Source organism: Haliotis rufescens, unplaced genomic scaffold, assembly GCF_023055435.1.
Source record: "Haliotis rufescens isolate VD_foot unplaced genomic scaffold, xgHalRufe1.0.p SCAF_51, whole genome shotgun sequence".
NCBI lineage: Eukaryota > Metazoa > Mollusca > Gastropoda > Lepetellida > Haliotidae > Haliotis > Haliotis rufescens.
Genome location: NW_025964235.1, coordinates 2,587,990 through 2,614,071, shown reverse-complemented (window position 1 = coordinate 2,614,071; position 26,082 = coordinate 2,587,990). Strand labels below are relative to the sequence as shown.

The following is a 26,082-nucleotide window of genomic DNA, read 5'->3' as shown; positions in this document are numbered from 1 at the left end:
TAGGACTGGTGTTATAGATACATTAAACATGGAGCTGTGTGGTTCAGGTTGTAGGACTGGTGTTATAGATACATTAAACATGGAGCTGTGTGGTTCAGGTTGTAGGACTGGTGTTATAGATACATTAAACATGGAGCTGTGTGGTTCAGGTTGTAGGACTGGTGTTATAGATACATTAAACATGGAGCTGTGTGGTTCAGGTTGTAGGACTGGTGTTATAGATACATTAAACATGGAGCTGTGTGGTTCAGGTTGTAGGACTGGTGTTATAGATACATTAAACATGGAGCTGTGTGGTTCAGGTTGTAGGACTGGTGTTATAGATACATTAAACATGGAGCTGTGTGGTTCAGGTTGTAGGACTAGTGTTATAGATACATTAAACATGGAGCTGTGTGGTTCAGGTTGTAGGACTGGTGTTATAGATACATTAAACATGGAGCTGTGTGGTTCAGGTTGTAGGACTGGTGTTATAGATACATTAAACATGGAGCTGTGTGGTTCAGGTTGTAGGACTGGTGTTATAGATACATTAAACATGGAGCTGTGTGGTTCAGGTTGTAGGACTGGTGTTATAGATACATTAAACATGGAGCTGTGTGGTTCAGGTTGTAGGACTGGTGTTATAGATACATTAAACATGGAGCTGTGTGGTTCAGGTTGTAGGACTGGTGTTATAGATACATTAAACATGGAGCTGTGTGGTTCAGGTTGTAGGACTGGTGTTATAGATACATTAAACATGGAGCTGTGTGGTTCAGGTTGTAGGACTGGTGTTATAGATACATTAAACATGGAGCTGTGTGGTTCAGGTTGTAGGATTGGTGTTATAGATACATTAAACATTGAGCTGAAGTACTGGTGTTATAGATACCTTAAACATGGAGCTGTAGGACTGGTGTTAAAGATACATTAAACATTGAGCTGTAGGACTGGTGTTTTAGATAGCTTAACATGGAGCTGTAGGACTGGTGTTATAGATAACTTAAACATGGAGCTGAAGGACTGGTGTTATAGATACCTTAAACATGGAGCTGTAGGACTGGTGTTATAGATACCTTAAACATGGAGCTGTAGGACTGGTGTTATAGATACCTTAAACATGGAGCTGTAGGACTGGTGTTACAGATACCTTAAACATGGAGCTGTAGGACTGGTGTTATAGATACCTTAAACATGGAGCTGAAGTACTGGTGTTATAGATACCTTAAACATGGAGCTGTAGGACTGGTGTTATAGATACCTTAAACATGGAGCTGTAGGACTAGTGTTATAGATACATTAAACATGGAGCTGTGTGGTTCAGGTTGTAGGACTGGTGTTATAGATACATTAAACATGGAGCTGTGTGGTTCAGGTTGTAGGACTGGTGTTATAGATACATTAAACATGGAGCTGTGTGGTTCAGGTTGTAGGACTGGTGTTATAGATACATTAAACATGTAGCTGTGTGGTTCAGGTTGTAGGACTGGTGTTATAGATACATTAAACATGGAGCTGTGTGGTTCAGGTTGTAGGACTGGTGTTATAGATACATTAAACATGGAGCTGTGTGGTTCAGGTTGTAGGACTAGTGTTATAGATACATTAAACATGGAGCTGTGTGGTTCAGGTTGTAGGACTGGTGTTATAGATACATTAAACATGGAGCTGTGTGGTTCAGGTTGTAGGACTGGTGTTATAGATACATTAAACATGGAGCTGTGTGGTTCAGGTTGTAGGACTGGTGTTATAGATACATTAAACATGGAGCTGTGTGGTTCAGGTTGTAGGACTGGTGTTATAGATACATTAAACATGGAGCTGTGTGGTTCAGGTTGTAGGACTGGTGTTATAGATACATTTAACATGGAGCTGTGTGGTTCAGGTTGTAGGACTGGTGTTATAGATACATTAAACATGGAGCTGTGTGGTTCAGGTTGTAGGACTGGTGTTATAGATACATTAAACATGGAGCTGTGTGGTTCAGGTTGTAGGACTAGTGTTATAGATACATTAAACATGGAGCTGTGTGGTTCAGGTTGTAGGACTGGTGTTATAGATACATTAAACATGGAGCTGTGTGGTTCAGGTTGTAGGACTGGTGTTATAGATACATTAAACATGGAGCTGTGTGGTTCAGGTTGTAGGACTGGTGTTATAGATACATTAAACATGGAGCTGTGTGGTTCAGGTTGTAGGACTGGTGTTATAGATACATTAAACATGGAGCTGTGTGGTTCAGGTTGTAGGACTGGTGTTATAGATACATTAAACATGGAGCTGTGTGGTTCAGGTTGTAGGACTGGTGTTATAGATACATTAAACATGGAGCTGTGTGGTTCAGGTTGTAGGACTGGTGTTATAGATACATTAAACATGGAGCTGTGTGGTTCAGGTTGTAGGACTGGTGTTATAGATACATTAAACATGGAGCTGTGTGGTTCAGGTTGTAGGACTGGTGTTATAGATACATTAAACATGGAGCTGTGTGGTTCAGGTTGTAGGACTGGTGTTATAGATACATTAAACATGGAGCTGTGTGGTTCAGGTTGTAGGACTGGTGTTATAGATACATTAAACATGGAGCTGTGTGGTTCAGGTTGTAGGACTGGTGTTATAGATACATTAAACATGGAGCTGTGTGGTTCAGGTTGTAGGACTGGTGTTATAGATACATTAAACATGGAGCTGTGTGGTTCAGGTTGTAGGACTGGTGTTATAGATACATTAAACATGGAGCTGTGTGGTTCAGGTTGTAGGACTGGTGTTATAGATACATTAAACATTGAGCTGAAGTACTGGTGTTATAGATACCTTAAACATGGAGCTGTAGGACTGGTGTTAAAGATACATTAAACATTGAGCTGTAGGACTGGTGTTTTAGATAGCTTAACATGGAGCTGTAGGACTGGTGTTATAGATAACTTAAACATGGAGCTGAAGGACTGGTGTTATAGATACCTTAAACATGGAGCTGTAGGACTGGTGTTATAGATACCTTAAACATGGAGCTGTAGGACTGGTGTTATAGATACCTTAAACATGGAGCTGTAGGACTGGTGTTACAGATACCTTAAACATGGAGCTGTAGGACTGGTGTTATAGATACCTTAAACATGGAGCTGAAGTACTGGTGTTATAGATACCTTAAACATGGAGCTGTAGGACTGGTGTTATAGATACCTTAAACATGGAGCTGTAGGACTAGTGTTATAGATACATTAAACATGGAGCTGTGTGGTTCAGGTTGTAGGACTGGTGTTATAGATACATTAAACATGGAGCTGTGTGGTTCAGGTTGTAGGACTGGTGTTATAGATACATTAAACATGGAGCTGTGTGGTTCAGGTTGTAGGACTGGTGTTATAGATACATTAAACATGGAGCTGTGTGGTTCAGGTTGTAGGACTGGTGTTATAGATACATTAAACATGGAGCTGTGTGGTTCAGGTTGTAGGACTGGTGTTATAGATACATTAAACATGGAGCTGTGTGGTTCAGGTTGTAGGACTAGTGTTATAGATACATTAAACATGGAGCTGTGTGGTTCAGGTTGTAGGACTGGTGTTATAGATACATTAAACATGGAGCTGTGTGGTTCAGGTTGTAGGACTGGTGTTATAGATACATTAAACATGGAGCTGTGTGGTTCAGGTTGTAGGACTGGTGTTATAGATACATTAAACATGGAGCTGTGTGGTTCAGGTTGTAGGACTGGTGTTATAGATACATTAAACATGGAGCTGTGTGGTTCAGGTTGTAGGACTGGTGTTATAGATACATTAAACATGGAGCTGTGTGGTTCAGGTTGTAGGACTGGTGTTATAGATACATTAAACATGGAGCTGTGTGGTTCAGGTTGTAGGACTGGTGTTATAGATACATTAAACATGGAGCTGTGTGGTTCAGGTTGTAGGACTAGTGTTATAGATACATTAAACATGGAGCTGTGTGGTTCAGGTTGTAGGACTGGTGTTATAGATACATTAAACATGGAGCTGTGTGGTTCAGGTTGTAGGACTGGTGTTATAGATACATTAAACATGGAGCTGTGTGGTTCAGGTTGTAGGACTGGTGTTATAGATACATTAAACATGGAGCTGTGTGGTTCAGGTTGTAGGACTGGTGTTATAGATACATTAAACATGGAGCTGTGTGGTTCAGGTTGTAGGACTGGTGTTATAGATACATTAAACATGGAGCTGTGTGGTTCAGGTTGTAGGACTGGTGTTATAGATACATTAAACATGGAGCTGTGTGGTTCAGGTTGTAGGACTGGTGTTATAGATACATTAAACATGGAGCTGTGTGGTTCAGGTTGTAGGACTAGTGTTATAGATACATTAAACATGGAGCTGTGTGGTTCAGGTTGTAGGACTGGTGTTATAGATACATTAAACATGGAGCTGTGTGGTTCAGGTTGTAGGACTGGTGTTATAGATACATTAAACATGGAGCTGTGTGGTTCAGGTTGTAGGACTGGTGTTATAGATACATTAAACATGGAGCTGTGTGGTTCAGGTTGTAGGACTGGTGTTATAGATACATTAAACATGGAGCTGTGTGGTTCAGGTTGTAGGACTGGTGTTATAGATACATTAAACATGGAGCTGTGTGGTTCAGGTTGTAGGACTGGTGTTATAGATACATTAAACATGGAGCTGTGTGGTTCAGGTTGTAGGACTGGTGTTATAGATACATTAAACATGGAGCTGTGTGGTTCAGGTTGTAGGACTGGTGTTATAGATACATTAAACATGGAGCTGTGTGGTTCAGGTTGTAGGACTGGTGTTATAGATACATTAAACATGGAGCTGTGTGGTTCAGGTTGTAGGACTGGTGTTATAGATACATTAAACATGGAGCTGTGTGGTTCAGGTTGTAGGACTAGTGTTATAGATACATTAAACATGGAGCTGTGTGGTTCAGGTTGTAGGACTGGTGTTATAGATACATTAAACATGGAGCTGTGTGGTTCAGGTTGTAGGACTGGTGTTATAGATACATTAAACATGGAGCTGTGTGGTTCAGGTTGTAGGACTGGTGTTATAGATACATTAAACATGGAGCTGTGTGGTTCAGGTTGTAGGACTGGTGTTATAGATACATTAAACATGGAGCTGTGTGGTTCAGGTTGTAGGACTGGTGTTATAGATACATTAAACATGGAGCTGTGTGGTTCAGGTTGTAGGACTGGTGTTATAGATACATTAAACATGGAGCTGTGTGGTTCAGGTTGTAGGACTGGTGTTATAGATACATTAAACATGGAGCTGTGTGGTTCAGGTTGTAGGACTAGTGTTATAGATACATTAAACATGGAGCTGTGTGGTTCAGGTTGTAGGACTGGTGTTATAGATACATTAAACATGGAGCTGTGTGGTTCAGGTTGTAGGACTGGTGTTATAGATACATTAAACATGGAGCTGTGTGGTTCAGGTTGTAGGACTGGTGTTATAGATACATTAAACATGGAGCTGTGTGGTTCAGGTTGTAGGACTAGTGTTATAGATACATTAAACATGGAGCTGTGTGGTTCAGGTTGTAGGACTGGTGTTATAGATACATTAAACATGGAGCTGTGTGGTTCAGGTTGTAGGACTGGTGTTATAGATACATTAAACATGGAGCTGTGTGGTTCAGGTTGTAGGACTGGTGTTATAGATACATTAAACATGGAGCTGTGTGGTTCAGGTTGTAGGACTGGTGTTATAGATACATTAAACATGGAGCTGTGTGGTTCAGGTTGTAGGACTGGTGTTATAGATACATTAAACATGGAGCTGTGTGGTTCAGGTTGTAGGACTGGTGTTATAGATACATTAAACATGGAGCTGTGTGGTTCAGGTTGTAGGACTGGTGTTATAGATACATTAAACATGGAGCTGTGTGGTTCAGGTTGTAGGACTGGTGTTATAGATACATTAAACATGGAGCTGTGTGGTTCAGGTTGTAGGACTAGTGTTATAGATACATTAAACATGGAGCTGTGTGGTTCAGGTTGTAGGACTAGTGTTATAGATACATTAAACATGGAGCTGTGTGGTTCAGGTTGTAGGACTGGTGTTATAGATACATTAAACATGGAGCTGTGTGGTTCAGGTTGTAGGACTAGTGTTATAGATACATTAAACATGGAGCTGTGTGGTTCAGGTTGTAGGACTGGTGTTATAGATACATTAAACATGGAGCTGTGTGGTTCAGGTTGTAGGACTGGTGTTATAGATACATTAAACATGGAGCTGTGTGGTTCAGGTTGTAGGACTGGTGTTATAGATACATTAAACATGGAGCTGTGTGGTTCAGGTTGTAGGACTGGTGTTATAGATACATTAAACATGGAGCTGTGTGGTTCAGGTTGTAGGACTGGTGTTATAGATACATTAAACATGGAGCTGTGTGGTTCAGGTTGTAGGACTGGTGTTATAGATACATTAAACATGGAGCTGTGTGGTTCAGGTTGTAGGACTGGTGTTATAGATACATTAAACATGGAGCTGTGTGGTTCAGGTTGTAGGACTGGTGTTATAGATACATTAAACATGGAGCTGTGTGGTTCAGGTTGTAGGACTAGTGTTATAGATACATTAAACATGGAGCTGTGTGGTTCAGGTTGTAGGACTGGTGTTATAGATACATTAAACATGGAGCTGTGTGGTTCAGGTTGTAGGACTGGTGTTATAGATACATTAAACATGGAGCTGTGTGGTTCAGGTTGTAGGACTGGTGTTATAGATACATTAAACATGGAGCTGTGTGGTTCAGGTTGTAGGACTGGTGTTATAGATACATTAAACATGGAGCTGTGTGGTTCAGGTTGTAGGACTGGTGTTATAGATACATTAAACATGGAGCTGTGTGGTTCAGGTTGTAGGACTGGTGTTATAGATACATTAAACATGGAGCTGTGTGGTTCAGGTTGTAGGACTGGTGTTATAGATACATTAAACATGGAGCTGTGTGGTTCAGGTTGTAGGACTGGTGTTATAGATACATTAAACATGGAGCTGTGTGGTTCAGGTTGTAGGACTGGTGTTATAGATACATTAAACATGGAGCTGTGTGGTTCAGGTTGTAGGACTGGTGTTATAGATACATTAAACATGGAGCTGTGTGGTTCAGGTTGTAGGACTGGTGTTATAGATACATTAAACATGGAGCTGTGTGGTTCAGGTTGTAGGACTGGTGTTATAGATACATTAAACATGGAGCTGTGTGGTTCAGGTTGTAGGACTAGTGTTATAGATACATTAAACATGGAGCTGTGTGGTTCAGGTTGTAGGACTAGTGTTATAGATACATTAAACATGGAGCTGTGTGGTTCAGGTTGTAGGACTGGTGTTATAGATACATTAAACATGGAGCTGTGTGGTTCAGGTTGTAGGACTAGTGTTATAGATACATTAAACATGGAGCTGTGTGGTTCAGGTTGTAGGACTGGTGTTATAGATACATTAAACATGGAGCTGTGTGGTTCAGGTTGTAGGACTGGTGTTATAGATACATTAAACATGGAGCTGTGTGGTTCAGGTTGTAGGACTGGTGTTATAGATACATTAAACATGGAGCTGTGTGGTTCAGGTTGTAGGACTGGTGTTATAGATACATTAAGCAGGGAGCTGTGTGGTTCAGGTTGTAGGACTGGTGTTATAGATACATTAAACATGGAGCTGTGTGGTTCAGGTTGTAGGACTGGTGTTATAGATACATTAAACATGGAGCTGTGTGGTTCAGGTTGTAGGACTGGTGTTATAGATACATTAAACATGGAGCTGTGTGGTTCAGGTTGTAGGACTGGTGTTATAGATACATTAAGCAGGGAGCTGTGTGGTGTCTGTTTTGACAGAGACAAACTGTGTGAGATCCAGCTGCTGAAGAAACTTGTCCCAACCAGTACAGGAAGCAGCGCCCTCTCACAGTCGGCACGTGACCCGGAAGTCATGACGTCACATCAAAACACACAACTGCTTTGTCACCTCCATGGACGGACGTACTTTGTATCCCTTGTGGAAATTAAAGCTTATTGTTCCTATATTTTGCGTGTTTCTACATTCATCGTATGCTGCTAAATTGTTACCTGGTTATGGGCTGTTACCTTAGGGTCTTCCCATTCATTATTTGTCATGTTAATTGCTTGTTGGTGGTTCTAGTCACAGAATATTACAGGCGCAATGTTGTTCCCGCCATTTTTGCCATTCACCGCGTGGCCAATTAATTTCGTGTTCTGCGTTTTGAATTCTTTCTTTGGCTTGGGTAATACAATAAATTTATGTATTATGTTTTATGCTTAAAGCTTTGCCTTTTCGCTACCTTTTAGCGTAATTGTTTGCCCTCATAAACTTCAATAAAATACAAAGTTTTTGAGTTACATTATGCTTTCCGTACTTTGTGGTTTTGCCACATAGTTATGTTTTGCTTAAATTCCAGATTTTCTGCCTCGCTGCACTTGTTGCCACGGGAACAAATCTGGTCGGGGCCCGCCCTTCTGCCGTGATTGTACGACGCCCTGTACTTTCAAAACGCAGTACCGATGTTACAGTCCTTCGTCGTTGTGCTCCTTCAACTCAATACGAGTATCCAGGACACACCTCACTCAACATGCTCGTTGATGCCCCTGATATGGCTTACAACTCAGAGACTGCGGTCTTTCTACACCACTCTTGCCGTCACCTTTATCGACAACATCGTCCCTTCCGGTGACGCCCGAAACGGGACGGGTCTTCCGTCTCATCAGCCATCTACGTTGACAGCAGCAGCGGCGGCGGCGGCGGCGCTCCCAGCGTCTGAGTATCTCAGCCGAGCTTCCCAGTGCCTCCAGCGCTACCAACACCACCGGCGCTCCTGGCACCTGCGGAACCTCAAGTTCTCCAGGGCCCAGATCAACAAGCTGAGTATCTCAACCAATCTTCTGCCTCAGCATAAAGGGCGCCATCAGCAATTGCCTCTCCGGCGCCACTGACATCTGCTTCTATTACTGAATCTCATAGATCGTCACACGGCGAAGCAAGGTGAAACCACGTCTTTCTGTTGCCGCTCCTGTCTCTGCTCTCCCGTACGTCTTCGGGGTTGTGACTATCGTTTAACTTCCTGGAAGGAATCATTCAACCAAAAGACATTTGGTCTGATTCAAATTGCCCACTGGCGACGTTCTCCTTAACCCTGTCATTTAAATCGCCATGCTTTCGGAGAGATGACCCGCAAGTTTCCATCGAAACAGAGCATCTGTTGGACATGTAACCATTTTTAGTGTGGAGGCAAAATCAAAGGTCCAAGACACTGGTTACGGGGTGAGACGTTTTATTCCTTTGTCAACTAACACACCCTGAAACAATATATCATTCAATAAATACAGCGTCATATAATATACTTGAGGCTTAAAAACAGTCCATTACACAAATTAGGTGAAACGTGAATGACAGATTATATGACAATACAACAAGGGGAGATAACTCCTTGATTAACTCATATCTTCAAATTAAATATATATGACACAGACATCTTAATGCAATACGCATTTCAAATGAAATAGATGTGATACTCAGTATCACATAAACATATACGAGAATGCAAAATTAACATAGTTCCTACCCGGTGTATGGCACTAGGGTGCACACGACGTTCACTAAGCTCCGCCAAGCCAGATATACCAAGCGTACCTAAAATCCGTGTAAACAATATGCAACATTAATTCTACAGTAACTACAAATCAACATATCTATTATCATTACAAACACATGGAAGACATCAAAACAACTTAGGCTAAAAATGTACTTACGTACATTCACATATACACTATTCTTCCTCTCATATATGAAATCAGTCATTCAAACACTCAAACATGCAACAATTCACTCATAGGGAAAATATAAATACGTGAATGAATTATATGAGTTATTTGATAGTTTTTTTATATTAATTCTATACTCCGAAATGCACTAAAACCTGACTAAAGTGTTATTTACATTTAGGTTAGATTTACCATTATTAAGGTTGAATTTACTGATTATATTTAAACCCACACAATACAAATATAACATATAAAGTGTACACACTTATAAACCAATGTAAAAGATTAAACTAACCTGTGAGGTAGTTGCATCTGTTTATGACTCCATGGTATTACAATCCTGATGGTGCAAAGGGTGAATGTGAAGTGCAGATTTGAATTAAGAAAGAGGGCAAGAGTTTGAATTAAGAAAGAGGGCAAGAGTTTGAATGATCCAATTGGTGTTGATTAAATCAGGCCACGTAATAATGTGGTAGCCCTACCTATCTACCCTTAATTATATTAGAATGAAACTTACTATAGAGCTAATAATAGACCCAACCTTCTGTGTCCTTATAATTATAGTCTGTATCAAAATGACCAAACCTGTTGATAGAAAAAATACATTCATTAGTTAAAATGGGAAATAATATACCTGCAATTCTTAAAGCAATTGTCATTATACAAATATCAATGCAACGCTTAAATGACTTAAACTAATATTTACATAACTATATAATACAATAATATGTATCTGCCACAGACAGCGTCTGTATCAGAACTGGCAGATCTTCACTGTTCAGGCTCATCAAGCCTGTTTGACCCCTTCGTCATAGGCTACCGGGTACCCACTTCTCGGGATCATGGTTGACTGGTCTCTCATATCACGGTGTATCATATCGCTCTCCACCGGCCCCGCCATTCGACGACGACATCCACTGCCTTCTTCGTCGACATTGCCGACACCAACGCTCCTTTACCCTGCCTCAGCGCCAGCATTCCTCAAAGAGACTCTTCCCCGGCGCTCCCCGGGTTTTCCACGGCGCCCCCGGTGCTCCTGCATTTTTTTCGCAAAACTCGGGTACACCACTTGTTTGTCTACCACACACTTCATTGTGGATTGTCTGTGTGTGGAGATTGCGCCTCATTTCCGATTTACATGTCACGTGTCAAGTACACCGACTGTCAACAACTCCGACCGGAATTAGGTCAACTGACCATGGCGAGCGGTGCAATGTATTTCTACTAATGGAAACGATAGACCTCCGCTGCAAACACGGCTGTCACGAGGCACCTCGTTTCATCGCCCCCTCACTATAGGAACGATAGCGCCTATACAGCGTTAAAGGGATGAAAAAGATGGCCTTCCTTGGCTACCAGATACAGCATCGATTTTCTACTTCGTCCCACGACCGTTCCATCGACCCCTGTTGACTACTTGCCTAGTATCTAGTTGTCGTCCTTCATCGTCACCTCGATATAAGAACAGGAGCGCTGATACGACGCTCAGGGGATTGAAACGATCACATTACTTCGTGAAGTACGGTGTGATCTACCCAAACCACAGTTTTACAGATTTCCTCATTCTCTTATGGACACATTGCCTCAACTTCTGACTACCCAGTTATGCAATGCCTCAGCAGTCGATTGTGGAGCTGGTTTATTTCGTCTACATGGGGTTTCGTTCGCAGGCGAGTACACCTCTCCACTCTGCTGACTTTTCAACTTTGCAGTCTTGTAGACGACCTCATTTACCATGACTTCCCGCTCTTCCACTGCCACTTCAACCTTGTCAGTGGCTAGTGTTCTGGGATTGCCCACACCAGCCCACGTTGTGATCGACTGTGATCCGGAAATTAACACCATTTGCACATCAACAGCCTCGAGATAAAAGCGCTTATCCAGGACATCACTTGCTGGCAGAGAATTCTCAGTCACGCCTTGTTGATCATGTCCATTGACAACATCCCCATGGTGTGGTGTTTGAGGAACCAGGGTACTCTCCACTCTCCATCCCTGCTAAACCAGACCACCGCTTCCTCGACTTGGTGGTCAGCCTGGACCTGTACTTTAAGAAAAAGGAGCTCGTCTTGCACTCACCAGGTTGAGAGCATGTTCTGGCACAGGCTCTGTCCAGGCCTAACAAGGTGGCACCCACCAAATGGAAGCTGCACCCAGAGGTCTTTGCCAGACTATGTCAAACGATCGACACACCAAACATCGATCTGTTCGCCACATCTCTGAACTGCCAGCTGTCGCCTTACATTTCACTGGTGCAGGATCCGGCCGCTGTGCAGTCAACGCCTTCAGTTTTTCCCGGGAAGGATTATAGCGTACGCCTTTCCACCTACGGTTCCCTCTCCCAAGGTTCTTCAAAGATCCAGGCCACTCGGGATCTGACACTGATTTTTGTCGCGTCTTGGTGGCCGGCCAAAAGTTGGTTTATCGACCTCCGAAACATTACCAGAGACAACCCCTGGAACTCCCAGTGTGGTCCAACCTTCTGCTCCATCCACACAGTCACACGCTAAAACCCGAACAGTTTCGTCTGCACGCCTAGCACATCTGCAGAAAGCCCCATGAGCCAAGGGCTATTGGGCTAGAGCGACCATGCTATTGCTTCAGACCACCGTCCATCTACACGGGGACTGTATGATGATAAATGGTGCTCGTTCCAGGTATTCTGTTCAGACAAACACCAGGATCCGATGACAGCGTCACCGCAGTTCCTGGCTCAGTTTTTTCTGTACTTGTGCAGCACCCGTCGGTTGAAGGGTTCTACCATCTCCACATACCTGGTTGCCATCAACTCCTTTCTTGCCATCCCAGACGATCGGATAATGATGAAAATTCCCAAACTACAGGCCTGGCTGCGCTTGTTCCGTCTTGAAGACCAGAAGGCCAAGTTCAGACCGCCTGCGTTGGATCTGAATGTGGTCTTAAACGCTCTTCGGATGGCGCCCTTCGAACCACTCCATATGTCTTCTTTCTACGACCTAAGGAAGAAGACGGTGTTTCTACTGGTTTCGGCTACTGCCGCTCGGGTCAATGAGCTCCACGCCCTCAACGTCTCCCATGTCCAGTTCGAACGCAGTATTCTGGGTGCAGTTCATCATGGACCGTGCTGGGACTTCATCGTAAAGAATCAACTCCCAGGACAGCCTGATAGATCATTCATTATCCCCTACCCCCTCGTCCATTGTGGGTGCCGAGGATGAGGAGGAGTGTTAGTATGCGCAATAAGGGCACAGAAAGTTTTCTACGACGATCTAAAGCCTGCTGCAAGTCGAGGAAACACCTTTTTTCTGCCGGTCTGCCCTTCGTCGCAGTTGTAGGTCAGCCGGATACTTTTCCCTTTGCTCCATGCAGTCATCCTCCAAGCTTATAAACCCGCCGGATTGGACCCTCCCCACAAGGCTATCAACCCGCACGAAATCAGGGCGATCGCATATACCATGGCTCTTCACGGTATAACTGTTCCATCCAGTCGCTCATGGAAGGTTGTTGTTGACGGTCGGACACCGCCTTCACCAACCACTACCTCCCTGATGTAGCCTTGGAAGATGTCGCCAGCGTTCACAGTTTTGGCCCCCAGTTGTAGCCCAACAGGTCTCCTATCACCAACGCCACTGATTCTACGATACCCTGAGCGGGGCCTGTCGACCTCACTGGTGTTTATCACCTGAGATTAGAGGGCTCTACTGCGTTTCGCTTTTGCTCTTAAGTAAGTTCTAGTTTTTGGCTACCCGCCTCATTCTATTTCAGTTACCTATTCGTGTGTTTCCTTTTTGCATTGACTCCGGTTTCCTGAAGACAGGAATGGTTGTAGATGTTCCGTTCATCATTTGTGTGCGGTGCGGATTCACCGGACCTTAACGAGGGTTTATTGTGGATCACATTTAAAGGTATGCCCACCGGCCATGAGTCTGATAAAGATACAATTCGGTGTAATGCAGGATAAGTTAAAAAATGTAGTAAAATCTAAATATTTTTAACATTTGTATACTTATCCTGCATTACGAAGTCTAAGTGCCCTCCCTTTGCTACGCTGCCTCCCCACGAAGTTTCAAATGTTATGTTTAAAGCAGTTATGTGTTTTGATGTTACATCATGACTTCCGGGTCACGTGCCGACTGTGAGAGGGCGCTGCTTCCTGTACTGGTTGGGACAAGTTTCTTCAGCAGCTGGATCTCACACAGTTCGTCTCTCTGTCAAAAGACAGCAGTAAATGCAATACGGAGTAATGCAGGATAAGTATACAAATGTAAAAAATATTTAGATTTTACTGAACTGGTGTCAGTTTCTAAGGCTGCCTTGTGTCTTGCCCTGTGGAATAGCAGCTACAGATTGCTGTGTGTTGGTGGTTGTCATCATGTCCAGACAGTGCTCGCACTATCCCTGTCAATATTACTGTGTACAACTTGAAACATCCCCCATTCCCTCTGATGTTGTTCTACTTTTGTCTCACCATTGTCTCATCATTGTCCTACCATTGTCCAATTGTTGTCTTACTGTTGTCCCACCATTATCTTACCATTGTCCCACTGTTGTCCTACAATGTCCTACCATTGTCCCATTGTTGTCCCACTGTTGTTTTCCTACCATTGTCCCACCATTATCTCACTGTTGTCTGTGTCTATGCAGGGTGTGTTGCCGGAGTCTGTACCTGGACTGCTTGTCGTGGTACAGCAGCCTCTTCCCGATACTGACCCTGCTGCCTCGAGGAGAAGTCTGGGTGAGTGCATCTCATCTACTTCTTTCTGATCTCAGATTATACAGGAGGAACCAGCAAGTACCACCCTAGTCAGATTATACAGGAGTAACCAGCAAGGACCAACCTTGTCAGATTATACAGGAGGAACCAGCAAGGACCACCCTTGTCAGATTAGACAGGAGGAACCAGCAAGGACCACCCTTGTAGGATTATACAGGAGGAACCAGCAAAGACCACCCTAGTCAGATTATACAGGAGTAACCAGCAAGGACCACCCTAGTCAGATACTACAGGAGTAACCTGCAAGGACCACCCTAGTCAGATTATACAGGAGTAACCAGCAAGGACCACCCTCGTCAGATTATACAGGAGTAACCAGCAAGGACCACCCTAGTCAGATTATACAGGAGTAACCAGCAAGGACCACCCTAGTCAGATTATACAGGAGGAACCAGCAAGGACCACCCTCGTCAGATTATACAGGAGTAACCTGCAAGGACCACCCTAGTCAGATTATACAGGAGTAACCTGCAAGGACCACCCTAGACAGATTATACAGGAGTAACCAGCAAGGACCATCCTAGTCAGATTATAAAGGAGGAACCAGCAAGGACCACCCTAGTCAGATTATACAGGAGTAACCAGCAAGGACCACCCTAGTCAGATTATACAGGAGTAACCTGCAAGGACCACCCTAGTCAGATTATACAGGAGTAACCTGCAAGGACCACCCTAGTCAGATTATACAGGAGTAACTTAGCTATAGAGTGTCAGGGTTTTCAATATCTGTGGGACATGAGATCGATGTACACTATGAGATTGCAGGTACATTAAAACTTATGTACACTATTGTCGGGGAGATGAGCTCCCTCCACATAGTTGTTTTTAGCACAAAAATAAACATCCTAGTTGCTGTTATGAAACTTGATGCTGATAACAATTGAAGAAAAGTAAAGATCCATCACTTGAAGATGGCACACTATATTACCATTGTCTGTTGGATTCAGTTGTTACAGACCACACCACTGCCTGAAGATCTGACATTCTGGCTGGGCAAGAGGTTATGTCTGGACAACATGGCCGTGTGAGTACACCAGTAGTAAATGACTGTGAGTAGACCAGTAGTAACTGACTGTGAGTACACCAGTAGTATCTGACTGTGAGTACACCAGTAATAACTGACTGAGTAGACCAGTAGTAACTGACTGTGAGTACACCAGTAGTAACTGACTGTGAGTACACCAGTAGTATCTGACTGTGAGTACACCAGTAGTAACTGACTGAGTAGACCAGTAGTAACTGACTGTGAGTTCACCAGTAGTAACTGACTGAGTAGACCAGTTGTAACTGACTGTGAGTTCACCAGCAGTAACTGACTGTGAGTAGACCAGTAGTAACTGACTGTGAGTAGACCAGTAGTAACTCACTGTGAGTAGACCAGTAGTAACTCACTGTGAGTAGACCAGTAGTAACTCACTGTGAGTAGACCAGTAGTAACTGACTGAGTAGACCAGTAGTAACTGACTGTGAGTAGACCAGTAGTAACCCACTGTGAGTAGACCAGTAGTAACTGACCATGAGTAGACCAGTAGTAACTGACTGTGAGTAGACCAGTAGTAACTGACTGTGAGTAGACCAGTAGTAACTGACTGTGAGTAGACCAGTAGTAACTGACTGTGAGTTCACCAGTAGTAACTGACTGTGAGTAGACCAGTAGTAACTGACTGTGAGTAGACCAGTAGTTACTCACTGTGAGTAGACCAGTAGTAACTGACCATGAGTAGACCAGTAGTAACTGACCATGAGTAGACCAGTAGTAACTGACTGTGAGTAGACCAGTAGTAACTCAATGTGAGTAGACCAGTAGTAACTGACTGTGAGTAGACCAGTAGTAACTGACTGTGAGTAGACCAGTAGTAACTGACTGAGTAGACCAGTAGTAACTGACTGTGAGTACACCAGTAGTAACTGACTGTGAGTACACCAGTAGTATCTGACTGTGAGTACACCAGTAGTAACTGACTGAGTAGACCAGTAGTAACTGACTGTGAGTTCACCAGTAGTAACTGACTGAGTAGACCAGTAGTAACTGACTGTGAGTACACCAGTAGTAACTGACTGTGAGTACACCAGTAGTAACTGACTGTGAGTACACCAGTAGTATCTGACTGTGAGTACACCAGTAGTAACTGACTGTGAGTACACCAGTAGTAACTGACTGTGAGTTCACCAGTAGTAACTAACTGAGTAGACCAGTAGTAACTGACTGTGAGTACACCAGTAGTAACTGACTGTGAGTACACCAGTAGTATCTGACTGTGAGTACACCAGTAGTAACTGACTGAGTAGACCAGTAGTAACTGACTGTGAGTTCACCAGTAGTAACTGACTGAGTAGACCAGTTGTAACTGACTGTGAGTTCACCAGCAGTAACTGACTGTGAGTAGACCAGTAGTAACTGACTGTGAGTAGACCAGTAGTAACTGACTGAGTAGACCAGTAGTAACTGACCATGAGTAGACCAGTAGTAACTGACTGTGAGTAGACCAGTAGTAACTCACTGTGAGTAGACCAGTAGTAACTCACTGTGTAGACCAGTAGTAACTGACCATGAGTAGACCAGTAGTAACTGACTGTGAGTAGACCAGTAGTAACTCACTGTGAGTAGACCAGTAGTAACTGACTGTGAGTAGACCAGTAGTATCTGACTGTGAGTACACCAGTAGTAACTGACTGTGAGTACACCAGTAGTATCTGACTGTGAGTACACCAGAAGTAACTGACTGAGTAGACCAGTAGTAACTGACTGTGAGTTCACCAGTAGTAACTGACTGAGTAGACCAGTAGTAACTGACTGTGAGTTCACCAGTAGTAACTGACTGTTAGTAGACCAGTAGTAACTGACTGTGAGTAGACCAGTAGTAACTCACTGTGAGTAGACCAGTAGTAACTGACCATGAGTAGACCAGTAGTAACTGACCATTAGTAGACCAGTAGTAACTCACTGTGAGTAGACCAGTAGTAACTGACTGTGAGTAGACCAGTAGTAACTGACTGTGAGTAGACCAGTAGTAACTGACTGTGAGTAGACCAGTAGTAACTCACTGTGTGTAGACCAGTAGTAACTGACCATGAGTAGACCAGTAGTAACTGACTGTGAGTAGACCAGTAGTAACTCAATGTGAGTAGACCAATAGTAACTGACTGTGAGTAGACCAGTAGTAACTGACTGTGAGTAGACCAGTAGTAACTCACTGTGAGTAGACCAGTAGTAACTGACCATGAGTAGACCAGTAGTAACTGACCATTAGTAGACCAGTAGTAACTGACTGTGAGTAGACCAGTAGTAACTCACTGTGAGTAGACCAGTAGTAACTGACTGTGAGTAGACCAGTAGTAACTGACTGTGAGTAGACCAGTAGTAACTGACTGTGAGTAGACCAGTAGTAACTCACTGTGAGTAGACCAGTAGTAACTGACTGTGAGTAGACCAGTAGTAACTGACTGTGAGTAGACCAGTAGTAACTGACTGTGAGTTCACCAGTAGTAACTGACTGTGAGTAGACCAGTAGTAACTGACTGAGTACCTGACTGTGAGTTCACCAGTAGTAACTGACTGTGAGTAGACCAGTAGTAACTGACTGTGAGTAGACCAGTAGTAACTCACTGTAAGTAGACCAGTAGTAACTGACTGAGTAGACCAGTAGTAACTGACTGTGAGTAGACCAGTAGTAACTGACTGTGAGTAGACCAGTAGTAACTGACCATGAGTAGACCAGTAGTAACTGACTGTGAGTAGACCAGTAGTAACTGACCATGAGTAGACCAGTAGTAACTGACCATGAGTAGACCAGTAGTAACTGACCATGAGTACACTAGTAGTAACTGACCATGAGTAGACAAGTAGTAACTGACCATAAGTAGACCAGTAGTAACTGACCATGAGTAGACCAGTAGTAACTGACCATGAGTAGACCAGTAGTAACTGACCATGAGTACACTAGTAGTAACTGACCATGAGTACACTAGTAGTAACTGACCATGAGTACACTAGTAGTAACTGACCATGAGTAGACCAGTAGTAACTGACTGTGAGTAGACCAGTAGTAACTGACCATGAGTAGACAAGTAGTAACTGACCATGAGTACACTAGTAGTAACTGACCATGAGTAAACCAGTAGTAACTGACCATGAGTAGACCAGTAGTAACTGACCATGAGTAGACCAGTAGTAACTGACCATGAGCAGACCAGTAGTAACTTACTGTGAGTTCACCAGTAGTAACTGACTGAGAAGACCAGTAGTAACTGACCATGAGTAGACCAGTAGTGACTGACCATGAGTAGACCAGTAGTAACTGACCATGAGCAGACCAGTAGTACCTGACTGAGTAGACCAGTAGTAACTGACCATGATTAACTGACCATGAGTAGACCAGTAGTTACTGACCATGAGTAGACCAGTAGTAACTGACCCTGATTAACTGACCATGAGTAGACCAGTAGTAACTGACCATGAGCAGACCATGATTAACTGACCATGAGTAGACCAGTAGTAACTGACCATGAGCAGACCATGATTAACTGACCATGAGTAGACCAGTAGTAACTGACTGTGAGTAGACCAGTAGTAACTGACTGTGAGTAGACCAGTAGTAACTTACTGTGAGTAGACCAGTAGTAACTGGCCATGAGTAGACCAGTAGTAACTGACTGTGAGTAGACCAGTAGTAACTGACCATGAGTAGACCAGTAGTAACTGACCATGAGTAGACCAGTAGTAACTGACCATGAGTAGACCAGTAGTAACTTACTGTGAGTTCACCAGTAGTAACTGACTGAGTAGACCAGTAGTAACTGACTGAGTAGACCAGTAGTAACTGACCATGATTAACTGACCATGAGTAGACCAGTAGTAACTGACCATGAGTAGACCAGTAGTAACTGACCATGAGCAGACCAGTAGTAACTGACTGAGTAGACCAGTAGTAACTGACCATGATTAACTGACCATGAGTAGACCAGTAGTAACTGACCATGAGTAGACCAGTAGTAACTGACCATGAGCAGACCATGATTAACTGACCATGAGTAGACCAGTAGTAACTGACTGTGAGTAGACCAGTAGTAACTGACTGTGAGTAGACCAGTAGTAACTTCCTGTGAGTAGACCAGTAGTAACTGACCATGAGTAGACCAGTAGTAACCGACTGTGAGTAGACCAGTAGTAACTGACTGACCCGCTATCACTTCCACCTTGGTTGTAACTGTTGTTTCGTTGTCTCATGATTGTAAATGTTGTTCCCTTGTCCTGTCACAGAGACCCACCATCAACTGGTGACCGACAGTCTGACAGCCTGGTCCTCCTTCCATCCCTTGGTGAAGATGAAGATGAGGAGTCTGCTGAAACCTCTACTAACTGTCTGAAGAGAAGCTTGGTTGTAGAGGAAGATATCGGAGGTACACACCCGTCCAGCTACAGAGGCTGTCAAACTACTTGCTGTAGTTCAAATAACCTTCAAATTTGTATTTGTCAGGGGTTAAGACAGGTTGTAACAATGTTTTGACCTCCATGGAGATTCTGGCTGTAGAATAGGTCCCCAGCAACCTATACTTGACTTGATTGATTGCATGACATCGTAGCACAAGAGAATGGATCATTGCTCACAATAATACTCACTGGATCATCTGGACCAGACTTTGTTATGTACAGGTTGCTGTGATATATGTGTAATATTGTTGAGTGAAGTGTTGAATAAAAAACAAACAAGCAAACAATACAATGTTTGACAGCCACTTTGCTTGATACCACTGTTAGTGACAGAGATATTTGGGGTGATGTTTACTTTAACCTGATGAATCAGCCTCTGTTTCCATTGAGAACCCACATCTGTAGATGCATGCCAAGTAGAAAATGTTTGGAACACAGATTCACAGACATCTTAGGAAAGTTCAGTGTGGAAAAGGGCAATTGTCCGAAGTGGGCATTAGCTGTACATGTATTCTCTGTGTCATATTATTCTGAAACTTTGTGATCCTATTCAGAAATTATCTTCTTTCAGCACCAGTTAGTGTTTCCAGAGTGCAGAAGATTAGTGACACTGGTCAGAGGATTAGTGACACTGGTCCACCTAAGAAGAAAAAGAAAGGTAGCCAACTTTGCAGTGAAACAGATGTCACAAGTATGTTCAACTCATCCCCCACTGTGAGTGATCCATCATCATTAAACCCAACCTCAGCAGTACATGTGCCCATCATAAATCGAGAGACATCCCAAAGAGATGAACCCACAATGGAACATGTGCCCATCATTAAACGTGAACTCTCAAGCTCACTCTCTGGTTCACAATGGCCCTCCCAAAGACAGTGGTCTTCAGTACAAGAATTAAAAAGAGTTGTTCGTCAATCAAACAGCTGCGAAACAGTATTAAATATTTTCAAAGAGTTTGAACCAAAAGACTCCATTAATGCTAAGACCGTTTGGGATGAATACCCACAATTTAGTTACTCACAAAAATGCCAGTTGTTCCGTAACAAACTAGACACAATTAAGAAATGTTGCCGTAAAGCTGATGATGAAGGTGTGCCTGGTAGTGTTCCGGACAAGTGGCTGGCTGATGCAAAAAGTCAGTGTTTCACATATCTGAAGGGTTTGAATGCAAGCAATAAACACAACGTGTCAGTGATGATGACCTTGGAGGGACTGCAGGAGATGACTGGGGAACTTGCCACAGGGCACCTGTCACTGGGAGAGAAGACATGGAAGTTGAATCCACATGATGCTCGTGTCCTCAAGGTGAAGCTGGAGAGTTGCTGGAGGAAGATGCAGATGGTCAAGCCCCCAGCCATGTGGAAGCCTTTACAGGATAAGGCTCGAGACCGTGTCATGAGCTATATCAAGCGTTCAGTGGCCTACCAGGATGTGAAAACGGAGGCCACAGATGGTGATGGGAGTGACAGTGTTGATTACAGTGGGCCACCTATGCCTACAAGGCAGAAGTGGAAGCAAATTGTGCTGCCTGCACAACGTGCATCAAGCACCTCCGACAGAGATAATGATGAGCGGTCTGACATCAAAGACACAGGCTTATTGGCGGAGGCTGACAATAGCAATGCTTGTGTAGCACAGAAGTCAAAGAGAAAGAAAAAGAAAAGAAATGTCAATGAGTGAAGTAGAGTGCATTCATACTCAGGCCTCAGTCAACAAAGCAATCTAAATTATAGTTCCTGCATGTTGAGGGGTAGAAGAAGTTGGAGTGATCATATGTCTTTGTTGGTCAAAGGCAATGGCCCACTTCTACAAGGCAGTGTAGTCTTAGGTTGCAGGTTTGATGTGCATGAAGGAAAGATGGGGATGAATCAGCCTGTGGCTTTTTGTTTGTGTTATATCTTGGTGTTAGCATCAATATGTGTCACCTATGGCTAGAACTGAAGGGTCAGTACGTCGACCATTCTGAAGCATTGTTTGCAACAAAAGTCGATAACCCCCGAGCTTACTCAGCTCTGTTCACCTTATTCCACGAGAGAAGTTTCTGCTCCAGTGACCACTCTGCTTGTCAAATGACTGGACTTTTTTCGGGTTTGTAAACAAACACACTTATTCTGAAATAAAAACAGATGGGCCTAATGCAAGCCTTTCAGTGCGTTGTACATATTATTTTGCATATTTATATAGACATGCTACTACACTTGTGACAGTGAGGTCCATGACAATATTGCTTTACACACACAGTGGGCATACCGCTAGCTCTCCTTAGGGCTTCGATGACAGCATGGGAAAGATAAATACACAAATGGAATAAGTTTTTTACATTTAGGATATTTTCTCAATGAAAGTTAAACATTTCAAGACATATATATTTATATAAATGTGTAGACCTGTCTGAAATGAAACAGATGAAATGCCATATATTGCATGGACTATGTTAGATGTGGTGATTTAACAGAGGTTCTGGGATGGCCACTAGGAACTCTGGGTAAGAGAGTGATTGGCTTCATAATGACCGAGGCGTTTATGTTGTATGTGTAATGTAGGCTTTGTGAAACACTGGCTTCTAATCCAATCAAGCTGGTAATTAGTATTTTGTAACTCATCGGTGAGAAAATAAAGCTTTCCCTTCAGTTTGTCTCTGATTAAAACATTACTGAAGCCAGTTACTCTGTGCAGCACTTGTGCACTGAGCTCTTTTGTTTTGGTTTGAGAATTGAATTGTGCATGAACTAAGGTGTGATGTCACACTCGGAAATTATTTCATGCAAATTTTAAAAAACACCCAGAACCATCAACACACTTGCCCTTAAAGAACACCCAAAACCATTAACATTTGGCCCTTAAAAAATACAGAGAACTGACAATTGAACCTAAGGATCTACATAAATCTTAAGTAGATCAAGTAAGCTTAGCTTAAGTAGCTTATATCTACATGTCATTCACACTAAGTTCATTTAAATATTAATATCAGTGAAGTATTTTATGCAGTTATATACAGAGAGTTTGTAGAAGTGAATGTGTTGAAAGATGCAACCCTAAAGGAGCCTCATATACGAAGGGCCGCAACTCTAACTGTAACATGTTCTAATTATCTGCCCTTGACGATCACGTTATGTTGGTTCTGCAGCGGACAGCTCAACTTATTTCCTGTTATTTTCACAGTGCCAGGTTTTGTCCTGAGCACTTCATCGCCGTCAGTAGAAGAGTGTGTTCTAGTGTTGGTAAGATACAGTTTCATATGCCTTTATTGATGTAATAGGCACCAACTGTTAAATGTTAGATGGCATTCCAAATGGAATCGGCCGCCATCATTACTGTACTCACTAACTCAGTTGGGTGAGCGCCCAATTCTTATTTCTGGTTGAATGAGTCACTGGTGCCGTTACTGTCGTATTCCTTATTCACAGTTCTAACGCGGCAAACGGAAGTTCGTTTCACAGACAATGTGTTGCATGTTGTGCACGTGGAGTTTCAACCATAATGCACAGTATTATTGTGACAAAACAATTTGTTGAGACTATGAGATAGAGAGGCAGTGATCGGTCATGGTCATGATGGAATATGTTTCACGGGAAAGTAATTCTCAGCGCCCAATATCGCGCACCATTTTTAGAATCCGTTGAAGTGCAAGTAAAATCATTTTATATTCCATAGGACTGGCGCTGCAGTGACGGACCCCTCAGAGTGTTGAGCTAGGTTTCTGAGGTCTCTTCCGCAAGACCCTCCCCTTTTCCTTCTTTTTTTCTCTAGACATCTGACTTTGTATGCGCAATGCCGACCATGATAACATGTTTGTTTGGTTGTTACTGTAAAATGGTGTTTATGATTTTATGGGTGGAACACGACCACGCCACTCAAACAAGTGGAACCCCTCCTTTTTGAAAGTCCTGATTCCGGACGCTGGGTTTAGGCATACATGGTTCGCAGAGTGTGTGTGCGCGTTGAGGTGTTCAGTCAATAACAGCTTTTACTGCATAATGTCGAATGATATAAGCAAGGAAGAGGTACTCGTCATGCTATTACAATTTTGTGTTCAAGCAGAGACCATATAATAATCTATTATATGGCCTCTGGTTCAAGGAACAGAACGTCGACATAACCCCCGAGCTAATTCGGCTCTGCTTCCTTTTTCTCGTAGGCATATCACGTGATTGTTACCTAGGCTTTGATACACACTGTTTTCTAATATAATCAAGCTTGCAATTAGACTTTTTGTAACTCTATTGTGACTTCTTTTTTTTAAAACATGACCTTTCTCTACAATTTGGCTCTTCGCTGTGCGGAGCTCTGTTGTTTTTTGTTTGAGGATTGAATCGGGCGTGTGACATCACATCACGCGGAAATTAAATCATGCAGGTTTTAAGAACATGCACACAGAACCATCGACGTACTGTCCCTTTAGTTGACATCGCCACCTGCAGTGTTTCATCCATATAGCGATTCGCAATGTTAAGTGCTTTGTTGCACAGTAAAATAAACAGCCCAATTTCTCGTCCTGGGATTGAATCCCGTCGAGATACACGTACGTTTCTTTTGACAAGTAGACTTATATCTTGACATTGTATTCCCTGGGATATTGATTCAGTTGGTCTACTGCAGCATCAGACGAGAAGCTGAGCAGATGGTCCTACTGGTCGTCCCGATACAGACTGGCGTCTCACCGGGACACTCCGTTTGACTGGTTCTTGTCTGGAGAGACGCTTTACCCTGCCCTCCTGACCCATCTCAGAAGACTGTCTCGCACACATCACACGCTCCGCATTATGGATGCAGGATGTGGGAATTCGGACGTCCCTTGTTGTCTGTACACTCATTGCGTGGAGGTACCTATCGAACTGCACCTTGTAGACTATGTGAGCGAAGCTTTACATACTCAGAAGGCCTGGCTTAGAGACAGGCAGAAAGGTCACCCAGCAACAAGTGTACACTGTGTGGAGTGTGACGTGACCAGGCTGCCTTACAGACCAAACACCTTCCACCTGGTGGTTGACAAAGGAACAACAGACGCCCTGCTGAAGGACCCCGTCGATGGTGTACGGAGGAGTCACAAGCTGGTGTCAAGTATGGTTGATGTGCTGCATCCGGGAGGTGTGTTTGTCCACGTGACGGACGAGGACCCAGACTCGCGGCACGGGCTCCTGGAGGAGGCAGTCAGGGGGACGGGCTCTGTCTTCACTTTCTCTGAACTCACGGCAGGAAACCACGAGTATTTCATGTTTCAATATATTAAAGAGTCTTTAGTCCAATAAACCAACGACACTTTTTCTGTTTTTATTTGAGTTATTAGATATATATTTCAACTGTGTCAGATATAATCATTTTCTAGTCATGTCGTCTTGCTGGACGTAAGGGTCGCCGTGTCGTGACAATGTTATATGCGAGGTTGGATTTATTTGCGTATGGTTATTACAATTAAAACGTCTTCTGAAAACCACGACCATGTATATTAATTACAGTATGCGTTATTAAAGTGAACTGTTGAAACTTGGAATGGAAGCAGCTCTTTGCTACTTGGTGCTCTGTGTTGTGATATAGGGTTTGCTTCCGCCTTTTAAGTGGTGGAAGGCGACTATGCTTGTCGTAAGAGGCGACTAACGGGATCAGGTGGTAAGGCTCGCTGACTTCGTTGATGCATGTCATCGTATCCCAATTGCGTGGACCGATGCTCATGACATCAATCACGGGATTATCTGGTCCAGATACTTATGTGTGTCTCATCTCAAAGGGTTTCCCAGAGGGGGCGGGTGGGTGGAGAAAGTAAAATAAAAGGGTTCTTTATTGCAGAATACGTATTCACGGTGGTCAAACATTAAACGCTTTGTGGTAAAGGATCTAGGGGGAAAGCACATGTAGATGAAAAAACACAGGTTCGAATCAGTTCTACAATCACTTTATTTTTAAAACACGTATGTATGCTTTGACATGCAGTCTGAGGTTTATGACAAAAATATATAAATCCGAGAATGTCTTGAATTTTCTTGTAAATAGGCAGTACATCGAAGGACGCATTGGAGTATTGTTTAAAAAATAGTAACTGTCCGGTAAGTTTGGGCTACCTTAAAGTCGTGTATATTTGTATGAAGTATGAAATGACAAAATATACGTACAAATAGAAGGAATCACAGTCAA

At 43.1% G+C, this 26,082-nt stretch overlaps 2 protein-coding genes across 2 annotated transcripts in view; both read left to right on the top strand.

Moving 5' to 3' along the window:
* LOC124129445 overlaps positions 1–22,114 on the top strand; it is a 40,136-nt gene extending 18,022 nt beyond the window's left edge. The window contains exons 7-10 of the mRNA XM_048384859.1: positions 14,393–14,483; positions 15,470–15,546; positions 19,783–19,922; positions 20,525–22,114. Coding sequence (XP_048240816.1) covers positions 14,393–14,483; positions 15,470–15,546; positions 19,783–19,922; positions 20,525–21,633 — 1,417 coding nt within the window. The 3' untranslated portion in view covers positions 21,634–22,114. The remainder of the gene's footprint in view (positions 1–14,392; positions 14,484–15,469; positions 15,547–19,782; positions 19,923–20,524) is intronic.
* A 150-nt stretch (positions 22,115–22,264) lies between these two features.
* On the top strand, positions 22,265–25,215 carry LOC124127351 (citrate synthase-lysine N-methyltransferase CSKMT, mitochondrial-like). The gene is made up of 2 exons (XM_046490747.2): positions 22,265–23,174; positions 24,553–25,215. Exons 1-2 carry the CDS (start codon positions 23,066–23,068, stop codon positions 25,200–25,202), a joined length of 759 nt encoding a protein of 252 aa, XP_046346703.2. The 5' UTR covers positions 22,265–23,065; the 3' UTR covers positions 25,203–25,215.
* Positions 25,216–26,082: the final 867 nt, after the last annotated feature.